General features: G+C 38.6%; 1 protein-coding gene across 1 annotated transcript in view; it reads left to right on the top strand.

Moving 5' to 3' along the window:
• Positions 1-15,773, top strand: part of triob (trio Rho guanine nucleotide exchange factor b) — a 99,532-nt gene that overhangs the window by 8,075 nt on the left and 75,684 nt on the right. The window contains exon 2 of the mRNA XM_088013894.1: positions 4,617-4,670. Within this exon, the coding sequence (XP_087870020.1) occupies positions 4,617-4,670 (54 nt within the window). The remainder of the gene's footprint in view (positions 1-4,616; positions 4,671-15,773) is intronic.

Genomic DNA, 15,773 nt, shown 5'->3' on the forward strand with positions numbered 1-15,773 from the left:
TGTGCAACTGGGAATTTACTTATTGTGACAAAATGCATTTGTTTCTTCGTAATACCTGTAAGATTGATGTGGAAAAGTTTTCTTGATTTGTTATTTCATGACCATCTTTGTGAAGATATGTTTTAAAACATTTTAAAAGATCTGAACTATATGAATTCGTTGATATTTTTCAGGTACTTAGTGCCATTTTATCACACAGTCAAATAACTGTCACAGTCGGTTGTTATGAAAATGCTGTACATTTTCAAAACAACCTGAAAGAAGTTTGACTTTGTATCAGAGCCATTTCTGATGCCTTGAAATTGGCTTCTGTTTCTTTAAGAACCCCCTACATTTTCCTACACGCCCCCTTCAGCAACTCATCACAACAGTTCTTCTTCATGCCATGCATTGATGTTGTGTACAACCACCATGTGTTTGCTAATTGCTGCAGTTGCTAGTTTAGAGGAGCCCCATCCCTTCTGTTTTCTATTTTTTCTTGTCTTTTACAGCAAGGACTAATCAATGATAGTGGGAAGAGGGATGGAGATAAATGCAAGGCTGACTTGGGGGAAAAAAGAAATTATCAGAGAATACAAAAGCCTGAGAACGGAGTGTCAGTTTTCATTAGACATATATTTGTGGATAACCTGAAATTGATTATCAGGATGGCCAAGAAGTTGGTTATGTATTTGCAGGATGCTAACTTCACACACATACACATGATGTGGACACATGCACAGGGGTATAAATCACTGTATCCCACACACGACGCCTAAGGTCTGGGACACACAAGAAAAAGAAAGATGATGGATGAGTGGAGGGAGAAGTATTGCAGATCATAAAAAAGATGGTGGGCTTTTCTGTGTGTCTCCTGCAAATCCACCAACTGATAAAAGAGTAGTCCCCATCGGTAAACAACAGACTCCCACTCATACAATACCCTCTCCCCTTCCCATTCTTCCCACTTCTTTTCAACATAGCTGACGTCTGTCTTTGGCTTATGGTCAAAATTCCAACAATGGTCTTTGTTTGTCACATCAGATCTTTTGCCACAACATTTATTTGTGATATTAAAGTCGGAGTATGTAACTTTTATTACAACGTGTTTTTGACATTTTATAAAAACGTAATCCTCTTCTCCCATGTGTCCCTGTTGCCCTCTTCAAAAATGCGCCGCTTCAAAACAAACAACCAATGAGATTCAGGAGGAGGGTCTTAACGCAGTCAATCATTCCAACGTACGTGCTGCTCGATGTACAAATGGCGGAGAAACGACTTACTGTTTCAGTTTATCGGCCAGCATTGGAGGACATGCTATCTACCCCTAAGTGTTAGATAGCAGACTCTGCTGATCAGAAGAAGCTGTAGAGCAGCAGAGAGCTTCTCCCCATCTCGGTCAGAATACACACCTTCTGACCTAGCTGTGTATTTTTGTAGTTAGTAGTGGGAGAAGGCAGAGGAGCTTTTTTGTTTTCCTCCAGATTATCTGTCTCATATTATACTGTCATGATGACACAGTGATGATTTTAGTGCATATATATATAAATTACATATCCCAGTCTTAAATGCTTTAAAGTGTTTTTTTTTGTTGTTTTTTTTACATTTTAATGTGTAAAGCTAAAAGACTCCAGTAAATGAAATGGGGAAACGGCCATTGTTGCTTCAGAACATATATTACTTATAGGTATTCATTTAAAAAATATGACTTCTCCCTCCTCGATCTGTCTGCTCTGTACTTACAGACCTATAACTGATGCCCCTCCCCTGTCACTCTCTTCCCCTTTAGCTCAAACCAGGAAAACATCTGGATTTGAGATCTGAAGTCACAAACCTCCCACAATGCTTTGTGGCTCTTTTTTTTTCTTTTTATTTTCAAGAATAGACCTTTGAAAAAGGAGCCAAGAAGTCATGAGGGCATGCACTCCTTGAATCACAGAGTTCTTAAAAAGCTTCTAAAAAAGGAAAGATTATGTGCCGCACAAACTATGTTACATTTTTCCTCCCGTTTTGCTAAAATGTGTTTCTGCGCTCCTCTTCGACTGAAGAATGAGAAATGTGCTTTTATCTGTTCTGCCACAATTTTGTGAAATGTATTTTCCACACAGACAGACAGACACACACACACACACACCCCCCCACACACACACACACACACAGTCATTTTGTATTTTCACAGTCACAACTAGTTGGTTGAGGAATGAATGGATGCAGGCAGAAACCTAAGTTTAAACTTCAGCTACGGAGCGGAAAACTCCAGAATTCAAAAACTAATCATGAGCTATGCAGCAGAACCAGTAAGCCAGGAAGATCAGATAAAAAAAAAACAACAACCCAGAACTTGTCTACTCTGCTCTGAATATTTTCTGACATCAATATATTTTTATCTTCATTTTGTTTTTGTTTTTTTAAATCTCTTGGATTGCAATCAAAACATGGCAATACCAGTGCAAGTAGTGATAAGATCAACATCAGAATTCAAAGACAGGTCCAGAACATGGCCAACGCATAGTTAGGCTAAACAAGTGTAACTCATCTCCTCTCATTGTTTAGTCTGTCCTCTCAGTCATTAACTTCCTTACCGCACATCTGAAGTTTGATGAAAACAAAGCCAAAACAAATCAAGAGGGATGAATAAAAAGAGATAAAACTGCTCCATTGTTATTGTGCTTGTATAATTGTTTCTAATCGTCACAGGCGATTAGAAACAGGAATACAAAGATGTTTCATACAACGTAATACAAAGATGTTTCAAAACTTCATGCAAAAACATCAACACCGAGATATTTTTATGTTACTCTTGCTGAATGTTTCCCTTTCTGGAAGATAAGCCACAATTTGACATTGACACATAGAACTTATTAGTCTGCATTTCACATAAACATACTATAGTTTTTGAGGCTCCTACTTGTTTTCCCACACTTTTCCACACCATAGTATACATAGTTATCTGCCCATTTTGTGTGTATTTCAAAGCACATCTACGTGGAAATAAGGGGGGAGGTAAAAATCAAAGAAAAAAAATAGGATGGATGGATTTACACAATGACATTGAATAAAATATATGAATAAATACATTTATTCATATATTCTATTCCCTACCTTTCCAGCTATGCAGAGATTCCTGTAATTTTTTACACACATCAATGTCTTCTGCTATGCTTCTAACACTTCTCCCTGTAGTGACTTTATATGTTTAAAACAAAGAGCGGCATAATGTGGAGTTTGCTTTGGTGAAATTAAACCCCCGCTTTTGCGGTGTGAGTTTGCATGCATGTGTGAGACTGCTTGTCTTCTGTCAACAGCTGTGTCAAGCCTGTCCAACAGAACCTGTGCAGTCTCGCTCTCGCAAACAGACTCTTGCTGCATCAGTCCCACTGGCTTTTTGAAGACGGAGCGAGGCTCTAATTCGTGTCACGTAAAAGCAGAGCTCTTTTGACTCGGCCTTGGCCCTTCAGCCTTCGGATAAAATAGGCCAAGGATCAGGCTTAACATCCCATCTTACTGTCAATGCTTCTAGGAGAGCGTTTCAATTTACCTCTGGCAAATCGGTTGCTGCTCCACAGGATCTTTAGCAACTTTTGCCCATCTGGGTCATTATTATTGATTCTGTTTTATAGAGTATTCATCTACAGGCAAAGTTTGCAAGCCGTAAAATGTTAAGTGTCTCCATGTGACATTTTGATGCCACCTCTCTGTAGTAAAAAAAATAATAATTTTATTGTATGAACATTTTCTTCTAGTTATAAAATATTGATTTCTTCATGGGAACATTTGGTTCTGAGCCTGAACCTGTAAAGTTCTCTTTTGTCTCCTTTTTTTTTCACTTCAATTTGAAATTGATGCCAGATAATGCTCGATGCTTTTTAATGCTTAATTAGTTTCTGAGAATTCAAAACTTCAGTATGGATCACAGCTATGACTTCACTGCCCTTCCTTCTGGCCCGTGTTTTTTTTTTTACCTCTCAGCCCATTCGGATCCCTCTGCCCTCTGTCTTTTCGCTGATAAGGCCTTGAGCGCTTTATCAGGACCTTTTCCTGGACCAAACACTTCATCTGCTCCGCGAAGATCGAGGCATACAGTGCTTACTGTAATCCTCGCTAGGCGACAGCATATGCCAGGCTGTTCTTTTCAGAAAGGCAGCCAGGAGAAGTCAGAGTGGCAAACTAAGCTGGCTGTGTCCCTCTTTCCCCTCCTCCATGTTATCTTGTGCCACGATAGTGCCATGTTGTTGACTGACCCAGAAAGCAGTTCTTCTTCTGTTCAATGCATGGTAGTGAAAGTAAGCATTTGGGCGAAGGATTTATTTGGAGCGAGACTCAAATAGTGTGAGGGGCTCTTTTCACATCAAGGCATCAAAGTTTTCATTAATGTAAGTTTTATAGTGCTTAAACCCCTGTACTGCAGTGTGAGTGCACAAGCATCTGTGTGCAACATGCAAGATGGTGTTTCATCTTAGTTAGGGGACAAACCAGATATCTGGATCAAAGGGTTGTTGGTACTGTAAGCACCCTGTAATTCCACCACTTCAACAGGCTTTGCTGCATCTCCAGTTGGTTGCAGCATTCTTCAATCTGTTTGTGCCTCCTTGAACTCATCATGCATCTCTCTGTGTGTGTGTGTGTGTGTTTTTTAGACTGCTCTCTTCCAAAATGTGAATCCAAACTGGATGGCCCTGGTCAAACCTCAGGTAGGCCAAACTCCTAATGGTGCGACAGTCATTCACATTGTTTCTAAAGTATCCCAACACATTTATTTATTTATTTATTTATATTTTATAGTGCTCTGTATAGATTTTTGGAGGGGATTTTATAGTTTTGGTGTATAACCTTGAGTTTGGATGTTTTTCAAGTCAGTGAAATTACTCTGTGTTTTTGTGTTTCATGATGTAAAGCACTTTGAAATGCCTTGCTGCTGAAATGTGCTACAAATAAAATTTAATTTGATTTGATATTAGTCTTCCGAGTTAACAATTTAATAATGTAGGAGCCATTTTTTAGCCATCTGACTGGCTTTGTAGTCCAACAGATGTGGGAGGGGCAGCACTGCACTCCTGTTGTAAAGTAAAAAAATCTTAAGGGAAAGCTCAGGTTATTTACAGGTTCATTAACGTTATTTCCAGTAATAGATCCCTTACCTCCAGTAGACAGATGTCATATTATTGGAACGTACTATGTTACTTCACTAAAGTTACACTGGCGAACTCTGCTGGTTCTGTCCAGCCGCCTGAGCAGCTGATCCACGGAAAAAGCCGATATTTAGTCCACCAGGATAAATATATCATCTTTGATATATTTGAGTTTGAGTCTGTCAAACGACAGGGAAATTGGGTTAAATTTGTGGGTTGAAACCCACAAATTAAATATTTTCAGTTTGAAGTGTTTTGAATTGCTAAAATAGGCTAAAACAAGAGTGAGTTCATCTGACTAGCTATTACCCTTTCACTATTTATTTACTTTTCTATCAGTCTGAGAGAATCCTGGCAGAAGCTTTTTGTTATTAAGGATGATAATTGTTAAAAAACAGTAAAAAAAAAAAAAAAAGTGTATTCTTTGACTCCGATTTCCATTGAAATGTTTCTTATTAATGATGGTTAGCTTCACTGAATCTCACTTTTAAACTCTGGACTATCCAATTGGATAAATATAAATGCTATGAGAGAAAGTTTTGGAAACTGAAATATTTGCCAACCTCACTAACAAATACCAGCCCATGCACTGTGAGGAAGGATTATTCGTCGTTGTTAAAACATACCAAAAATGAATTTCATTTTAAATAAAATCTTGTGTTTTCTCAAAGCTTCCCTGAATTAAATCCCATCAGATTGAATCTCTTCCATGCACAAGCAACTCTGACCTTGTGTGTTGACATCTCCTAATGCCTCCCGGCCACTAAGACTATAAATACACCAAGTCATTCTCTCCTGGCTTTCTTGCTCATGGTCATAAAAATGCCAGTTAAGTGCCCTGAATCTGGATATGCACGTAGATTATCTCAAATAAAGGGAACAAAGTATAGTTTTCCTTTTTTTTTTTTTTTTTTCCCCAGTGTAATCTCCTTTGGACTTAAGTATATAAGGACGCTTTGGATATCTTCCATAATAAGTTTAATTTATGTTTTTACTAATCCACGCTTGGCCAACTGGCAAACAGAGGCAGAATTTTGTTTGCCTTGCCATAGTGGGAGGAAACTGGGACAGTTTCTCTCCAGATTCATGTCATGATAGATTTGCAGTTTTGGACCACGACAGAAGAGCTTCATCATGAGCCGAGCGTGTCTGATGTCGCTCTGAGTCTGACATGCTAGACTCTGTTTGACCTGATGTTTTTTTTCCAACTAGGCCATGCACGGATGAAAAGAAGATTGGTTCTTATCGACAGCTTGGCCCATTATTCCCAGTTGCCAGATCGTGAATGGAAGCTAATGTGAAATGATTGGGACATGCCAGGGGAATCCCATGCCCAGACCTTTAGCCACCACCTCATGAATTTCTCCCCTAATGCTGAACAAATGGCACAGTACAGAGCAGCAATGGTGTCTCTGTACATTTCTGCTGAAATGAGGTAGAAATTCACAAGCTGCTAACTGCTCACTGGAGTTAATCAGGCTGTGCTGCTTATTTATGACTTTTTGTTCCTGTTTCCTTTTCAATTACTGCAAACACAATTAAGTTGCTGTCGAATGAAGCGTCAATTTAACAAACTGCCTCAAGCGTCTCGGCTTACAGCAACAGGAAATTAACGGTGTTTTCTCGGAACACTGGATTCTTACATCTATTTCATCTGTTTTGCTTGAAAACTGATTAGCGGCACGTTCTGAATGAAGAACTGTCTATTTATTTATTAATTATTTTATTTGTCTAGTAGTTGGTGAACGAACGGCAGCTACGTCTGCCTGAAGTTGTGATTGATTTCTTTGTTGTTGCTCATGTTTCCTTTTAAAAGTCTTGACGTAATGTCAACTGCTTACTTCTTGTTCTTTAATTGATTAGTCAACTAGGTTAAAGATGAGTCTGTCTTTTTATGGGAATAATTTGCTGACAGCTTGATGAGTTTTTGCTTTCTTGCAGTTTTGATATTTCTCGATTATTACAATTTGTGATTTGTCCTGCGAAAAGGAAGTCTCCAGCGTAAAGCAAAGCTGTGATAGAGAGTAATTAAGAGTATGTTCTGTGCCACGTATACTCTCATGGTTGACTCAGAGTGACTCAACATTTTCACATTTCGCCACGTTAAACCATATACCGGCTTGTTTCTATTTGAACTTTATGCAGCACGCCATCGGTTGTGTGAAACTATGAAGTAGAGAGAAAATTATATATAAATGTTAAAAATTCTTGCAAAATAATATTTAAAAAGTGTAAAATGCATTTGTACTCTCAGTCTCTGTTACTTTGACACCCTTGGCTACAATTTGTTAATAATGAGGCCACATTATTGAAATGCATAAAGCCAATGTGTGTGGAATGTAACATCCATATAAATACTCTATGAAAGAGTTTTGTTGGTGAATATAAGTGAAGAAACAACATTAAAAAGATAAAAGGCAGGTCAGAGATAACATACCATGAAACTTAGTGGGGACAGATAATGAGAGGATGCTTTTTTTTTTTAGCTGGGAGATATAGAATGGTTAAAGTTGATAAAAGATGGATGGAGCTAAACACAGGGCAATCTGAGGAGAAATCCTGCAGAAGACTTGAAACAAGGGGATATGTTTACCTTCCAGCAGGACACACACCTCTTAATTTTATCCCAGTTAAAGTCTGGACCTAGAGCAAATTGAGAATTTGTGCTGCAAGACTTACAAATTGATGTTCACAGCTGTTTAACTACACTGCAAAGAAGATTTGGGACATTTTTTTTTCCTTCTGTAAATTTGTAAAACCAATAAGAGATGTAGCCCAAAAGATTTGCAATTGTAATCACAGCATGAGGGTTTGTAGTAAAAATTGTTGACTCAGAGGGGCTGATGCCATACTTTTTTAGATTAAAAAAAAAAAAACAAAATGAATTTTTTTTTTTTTTCATTTTTTGCTTTTGCTTCCATTTCAGTTACCCACTGCTTTGTGTTGGCGCATTGCATCAAATACAAGGAAAAAATACAAAAGTTTATGGTTTGAAAAAATGTAAAAAAAAAAAAAAAAAGAAAAAGAAAAAGAGATACAAATACTTTTTCAGGATGTTGGTCACTTTCCACCATTTGCATTTTTGTACATGACAGGAGATTATTCTAAAAACATGCATGCATACATGTTTCTTCGTTGAGGACGCTTGTCCACAAAATCGCAAAGAGTCCCTTGCATGCACTCTTAGCTTGCATATGGGCTTCCAGACCAAGCGTGCTCAGAGTAAACAGTTGGACTGTCCCCCAGTTATGCTCTGGATCTCAATCCAAGATAATCTGCCACAGTAGCCAACTGGCTGTTCAGTCAGGATCATTCTGATCTCTTGCTGTACTAAAGGGATATAAGCATGCTTGGTATGGTGAATTAGATGGGAATTTGCCTCGCCGGCTGAAAGTGAAGATAACTTTTTCAGCACAGAGGGGGGAGATTGAGTGGTCTCCTCCTCTGCGCTGCTTTCCTCTCGTCTCCGCCATATGTTTCTGTTCAGTTTAATTCAGCAGTGAGCTCAGTCTCTCATCCCTGCCCACACTGAGCTCACTGTGTGGTTCCTATTGAACTGGGCTTTGAATGCTAACCATGTGCACCGCGGGTAGACAAGCAGCCAGGCATGCTCCCTCAGTCTGTCTCTCTCTTTTACTCTTTCTCTCCCTGACACACACAAACAAACACAGACACGCGCGCGCGTGCACACACGGTCCTCTAAGCAGCGGAAGAAGTGGTTTCTTCTGAGTTCATTGGATTTCTGTTTTTTGAAATCGTCTCCCTGCAGAGGCCTGGATGGTGAAGATGAGGCTTGATGGTGTGTGTGTGTGTGTGTGTGTGTTTGCGGAAGCTGTTTATTGTGAATTAAGTTAGTTCACTTTTCAAGTTCATGTCTTTTATTTTGATGTGTTCTGTTTCTTCTTATCCCAGTAAGTGGTAAACACGTAAAACTACTATAATACAGACATATCAGGCTGTTTCTGGCTGATAGGAATTTACAATTTTCTTCAAAATCTAACTTGCACATTCTGAACTTAAAAGTGTTCGAGAAAAAGTCAGATTTGTGATCACTACTAATTTACCATGAAGTGTATTTGGCTCTTGTTAGTTGTGTTTATTTGTGGGTTTTAGCAATTGTTTATGTAAAGGCCTTTCCCAGGACTGACACTGAAAAGTAGTCATGGCTATAAGTTCTATAGTATGTATACTTGTCCCTATGAAATCAACTTAAAAAGTAAATACGATGCCACTTGATGCACTGTCTGTCACAAATCAGAGCTAGTCAATGATACATAAGTGTTTTGCTAGTGAAATTTCCACCTTTGTTAAAAAAGAACCGACAGAACAAATAATCTGAACACAATAAAATTCTTCATAGGTTATATTTAAAGTCCTAACACCCAAACTGAAGATGTTGTATTTTAATGTAATGGTCAAATCCTCTACTTTATTAAGACAAATACAAATTGTTTGGTTGAACTTTATTTGAACTTGCTTGTAGAAAAAATAAAATAAAATAAAAATAGTGTTGCTGTCATCTAACTTGCAAGGAAGCGTGAAGGATATACAAGCAGTGTCCATCCTAGTATTGTCCACAGAGGGCTGTTTACACACATCTGCCTTTAAGCACCTGTGTGAGCTCCTATGAATGTTGTTTACACTACAGAGGATCCTGACTTTGTGTGCTCTTTTTGCTGTGTGTTTGCACAGGCAACTTTCATTGGATCACTCATGTGAGTGCAGCATTAAGCATGAGTGCTAAGGATAAAGTAATTCACAGTTTTAATAGATACAATACATCCTGACAGCCGCAATTACTTATTTAAAGTGAACTTATCAATGGATTTGTATTTGGATTACTTTACCCAATGTGTTAGATGTACTTATATTTGGACATCCTCTACTTTTTAAAAATCTTTTAAATGTCTCTTGGATGTTTATTTTCCGTGTGGCTTTGCTTTTTATCTTTTATTTATTTTCATTTGTTCAGCACTTTTTGTAAACTTGTTGTTTTTGGATGTAGAGTTTAGAAATAAAACGAATCTGGATTTTTGATGCTGTTGGTGACAAATGGCTACGCTAAATTTCAGCTGGATGTGATGTGAGCACTCTTTTTACCTTGTAAAAATAACTAATAACTAATAAATAACTAGTGTTATTTCTTCTTAATTACACAGGTCCGTGCATTCTTCTAAAATAGTAAATGGAACCACAAACATCCAGAATTGTTTACTAATTAATAATTAAAACTAATTGGTTTTAATTAGAAATTATACAAATTAAGTAGTATACATTAAATGTAACTTAAACATCTTGCACAATCTGTGGTTGTACAAGTTGTTGTATAAATGTTGGGCACTTTGTCTAAAACTTGTTATAAATAAACAAGTAAAACATAATAATAATGACAACTGCAGGAAAATCGAGTAATGCTATTTTCTAAAATGCAATAATGATTGCCATATTATTTCCATATTTTTCACACCTTTGAACAAAACTGTAAGGATATCAATATCCATGATGAATGTGCACAATAATAATCATAATGCAAAATGTTAATATAGTAAATAAAAAAACTCTATCATGCTGAATGTATTTAGCTATTATGAGAACACAGAGCACAAGTCATGATATTTTCCTGCACACCTAAAATGTTTTTTTTTCAATCTGTAAAGCAATAGAGTAGATAAGACCAAAATATGTCTATAATCACATGTCTGCACCCCCACCAAAACGTCATTGATCAAATTCACCAGTAGAATTTTTTTTTTTCTCTTCCCTGATTAGAATTCAGATCCGTTCCCCATGACATCCACACACAAACAAGCGCATTAGACGTATAAATACGCCACCATCTGCTAATAAGCTCCATCTGCCGTACACTGAATTTACCCCCGAAGTCATGTAGAGTTTCTCTTCTGTCAACATTACATTCTCTCCTTCTTTCTGAATGCGCTTTTTTTCCTGCAAGATCTGGCATCAGTGCAACGGTCATGATCTATTATTGATGCTGTGTAGACAGCCTTTTGACAAATAAAGGTTAGCACGACAGCGTAATTTATTGTTATGTGCCCTCCCCCTCAAACCCTTGTGGCATCCCTTTTTCCCCACATCATCATCATCATCATCATCATCATCATCATCATCATCATCTTTGTCCTCAGCCTCTCAGATCATGCTCTTTTTCTTGGGAGCACTGATGCATAGAAAAACGAGGTTCCACTCTCTCCTGCATCCAATTGCCATCAGCCTCTCCCATGCATATTGGCCAATCGCTCTTCTGAGCGGGGCTGACAGGGGAGGGGCAGAGAGTCAGGGACGGGGCGAAGGGGGATGTGTTGTGTTCGTGTGCTCTTGCTAGCTGCTCCTTGACTTGAGGAATATAAAGGATGCTTGGCTGCTCCAGGAGCAGGGGGGGATGCCACTGTAATGCCAGATCTACGCTAGTCAGCGGATGCGTTTGCAGGTCTTGATTACTGTGCTGCTGAGGAGTTATTTTTATTCATTGAAATTAGCGACACTGGAATATGCTTTTTTTCACTGCATCTGTGCAAATGGATCAGTGATTCAAATTTTATTTTACATGACGATGAACGCAAAACTCCAGATGTCTTGATCTGTGCCAGCAATGCGTTTCGAGGGAAATCCACAACTCAGTTTAGAAATGCATGCACGTCAAGTGGATCTGATGCTGGCAGTTTCTGTTTTTGTTACTTAATGATTTGATTGACCTCTTGCACTGGAACACGGTACATAAGAATGATTGGCAAATGCTCTCTGAATCAAACAGATAATTCAGAGCGGAGCTGATCATAAAGGAATTGGAGAGGTAAAAGCCATAAAAGATGGATTTTCTTAGACGGGTAACTTTTTCATTGAAGCTCCTTTGTGCATGGCATCCCCTTTGCTGGCGTGCGGCTCTTTTTCTCTCTGGCTCTTTAAGTGGTTTAAGGGAGTAAACAGGCTGAGGACATGTCCATCCAGATCCTATCTGCTCCCCCCTGTAAGTAAGACATGTTTACAGAGTCCCACAGCGAAACGAAATGCGATTTTTAGGCTGCTTTGTTTTTTAAAAACACAGCTCTAAAGTTAGATTTCAGAGGTTTGCAGGCTAACTATTAAGCGCATGTGACTCATGCGGTCTTACCTCTTCTGCTGCTACGATCCGTGTTTACATGGAAAGGGGGTGTAACCGTCAAAGATGTAAGACAGAAGATCTGTGAAGTGGTCGGGATTGCATAAATTGTTTCACACATAAAAGACAAAATAATTGGCATGTTTTGTCATGTATTCCTCAACTGAAATATTATACCAGGCAAGAGATTAAAGAACAAAGATCTAAAGATTGGAAGATGAAGCTGGAGTCTAGACCCCTGCCGATGAATTATATTGTATAAAGCTGAAGAAGAGCTTCGGAGCTATCCTATGTAAGTTTAGCTGAACAGGAACCAGATGTTGCAGCACATCTGGTTACAGGCAAACACCTAATGTTTAAAGTTTGCATATCCATCATTCAAGGTCTTAAATGTGTAAAATACCAATCTAAAAGCTATCAATATTAGTCATCACTACGCTACATTACACTTATTGTAGATAAAGAAATTTTATTTAGTTTCTAATATACATCCTGACCCTCAATAGAAAGGAATTTAACTCTGAAATCGAGTGTAGTGACCCGTCAGCATTTCTTTTTTTAATCGCCTTGTCAGTATTGATTTCCCAGGAGCTCGGTGATGGAAATATGAAGGTCAGGAATGTTGGGAATGTTTTCTTTAATAAATTTGTATGACATAGTTTACTCTTGAAGTAAATATTGGATTATGTTATGGTAACTTTTACTGTATTTCAAAATTTCTGACTCTACCAAGTAACATGGGTTACTTGGTACCACAATTCTGAAAGTTGTGGTTTGGAAATTGTTCATTCATTCTGTAATATTTTTAATTTGGTTTGATTTAGTCCTGTTAGCAAGATGCCAGCGAAAGGGCTGTAATGACTCTGGATTTGTGCTCGTCTGTATCCAGAATATAATTTTGGCTTATGTTTTCTGTGCAGGAACTATGATATTGTGGTATTTTAACATGAGGTTATTATACTTTGAAAAAGTATAATAACCTTAAAATTAGAAGAAAAAGTTGAAAGAGTAAGACAACAGTCCCATAGTTTTCCTCAGATGTTAGAAAATATGTTGTTGTGGGATTAATTTTCTCTTTCCTAATCATGCCCATTTGTGCCATGTGTAGTTGTTTTTTTTTTCTGTGAGAATATGATGCAGATAAAAACAGGAAATAAACATGGATGCACACTGTATCCTGTGTGTGTGCTGTCAGGGTGGAGTCCTGGTTCCGCTGGCAGCTCTATGTGGTTTTAAAGCCCCAAAGTTGCAGCTCCGATTGTTTTTCTTTATCTTTTGGCCTCGAATCTTTCTCCTTTTGGGATAGTTTGAGACTGAGACTACCGGGAGCCAGAGCAAAAATATGAAAATAGCTGGATAGGATTAGATGTGGAGCTCCTCAAATGCCCGAATTAGTGTGAAATATTTTCCTCTGTAGGAATGCTGGTGTAAATCAACTGCAAAATTGTAAGCACTCGTCTGCCAGTGCAGTTCATGTGCCCCTGTATGATGTTCGTCTGGCTCTGTGGATTGTAATTTTGAGCGGAGGAATACAATTCTTCTCTGAATGACCACCGGCCCCTCTCAGGGAGTATTTGCATGCACGTGCATGTGGTTACTCGTGCAGGCCGGTCAGATGTTCCATCAGATAGTCTCATAGCGTGCTGTTTTTATAAACCAGTTGTTTTTAGAGCTGTGACAACACTGAAGTGCTTGCCTCCTGTCACGGAGACGAGCATTGGACGTGTAGCTTGCTGTCTGCCATGTGTTTACTCAGCAGGACATTGGTCTTTGTTGTAGACAAGTCTAGTGCAAAACTATTCACAACACAATGGAGTTCCATGGAGGGAAGTTGACAACAGAAACAAGGAGACTGTAATCAGGAAATGACCAGAGAAGAGTGTTTTGAATGAAAGGCAAAGTAAGGAGGGGCAAAAAAAAAAAAAAAAAAAACAGAACCTGTGGTAACGGTGAACACTTTGTGGGGTCAGTGATGTGTACATGTATCTTAAAATGTCTCTGGAAGCTGTCACAGAGAAAGCCACACAGACGAGCTCCGTTAAACAATAATGTGAGAGCTACAACGTGTTTTGCACCACATTATGATCCTCTGGGACCAAACTCTCATTGCTGAGCTCCTGAACATGGTGGCTGGTTTTCCACATTTGGTGACCCTGCTGGTGCACGCAATCGCTGTGCTTCAGTGTCTCCATTTTAACTTCATGAAGATAAAGAACATAAAGTAATACATGGAATATTAAGTCTTTTTTTATTAACATCATCACATTTTCTTTCCCAGTTTTGGCTGAACAGTTTGTAGGATCTATTGTGTAGGTGAGTCTTAAATTTAAATATAATTAAAACATTTCACACTTTTTCTTTTCAATTTTCTAGGGCTCTGACAGCCCACCACTGGGTGTAAGTCTTACCTGTAACATAATAACTAAAGCTCAAAGGTTTTGTGTTTTACCTGAGATGCACTGAGGCTTCCTTACGTACCACATTGTGATTCCTTTCTTAGCTTTGTGGTCTGCAGTGTCACTATGACTTTTCCTTGCATCGTCAGGCATGCTTAGGTATTTTTCTTGATATTAAGAATGCAGATGTTCAGCATTTTTATCTGCCTAAGAATTTAATTTACTGCTCTCAAACCGTCGGCCATACTCTCCTGAAATCAAAATCGGATTTAGGGACACTTGTGTTTAATGAATAACACCCAGCCAAAACCGTTTTGTCACATCTATGTTCAATTTCTTTCTTTTTCCCCCCTTCCTTTTCTGTCCTCTTTCTCTCCTGAGCAGCTTAGTAACACAGTGGATCACAGAGGCATTCACCCGTCTATTTGTTTCCCTAGCTTCGAAAGTGTCATTCGGTGTTTTCTGGTTTATTGGTTTGGTTTCGTTGCACAGCAGGACAGTAAGGGGCTTTGGTCCAAAGCGGGTTGCTGATTGGTCGTTCCCACAGCCGTACAAAGCATCCTCGGCTCTGCTTCATTGATGAGTTGATGCAGTTCAGCTGGCTGCACAGTGAGTTTATATTGCACACTGCGATGGGGAGACAGATGCCCATGGTTGCTCAGCACTGAAAAAGGCCTTTATGCCTCAGTCAGAGTCTCCCATTCAGCTTTTCTGCTGCAGAAACCATTACATGGTTTACACTGTGTTTGAGGTAACAGCAAGCGCCATTGTTTGACTGGAAAGAAGTCCATTGTCCTGTTGGTAATGTTCATGAAGTTTGACTTTTTTATGCTATAAAGGTATGAAGTAGGGTAGGACGTTGTTCATCTCAATGTTTTTGTGTGTGGATGATCTTAGACTTTACGTGAATCCGTTCTTCTTTTCTGATGTTGCATTCCTTCTGTGCTGAGAGGTCAAAACTCTTGAATTTGGACATCTGGCTTGAAAACTTGGAGGTTCCTAACTAGTCTAGACTGTATAATTCATTGCGGCTACTATGCTTATAAAAGGGAGTAGTTGGTACATTTATACAGTTTATTTGCACTTCTGACAGTTCATATAAAAGTAAATCCTTCGCAATTATAGTACTGTGCAAAGTTATCTTGTTGGTTT

This window comes from Poecilia mexicana, unplaced genomic scaffold (assembly GCF_051168715.1).
Source record: "Poecilia mexicana isolate PSO_F unplaced genomic scaffold, ASM5116871v1 scaffold_16, whole genome shotgun sequence".
Classification (NCBI taxonomy): Eukaryota; Metazoa; Chordata; class Actinopteri; order Cyprinodontiformes; family Poeciliidae; genus Poecilia; species Poecilia mexicana.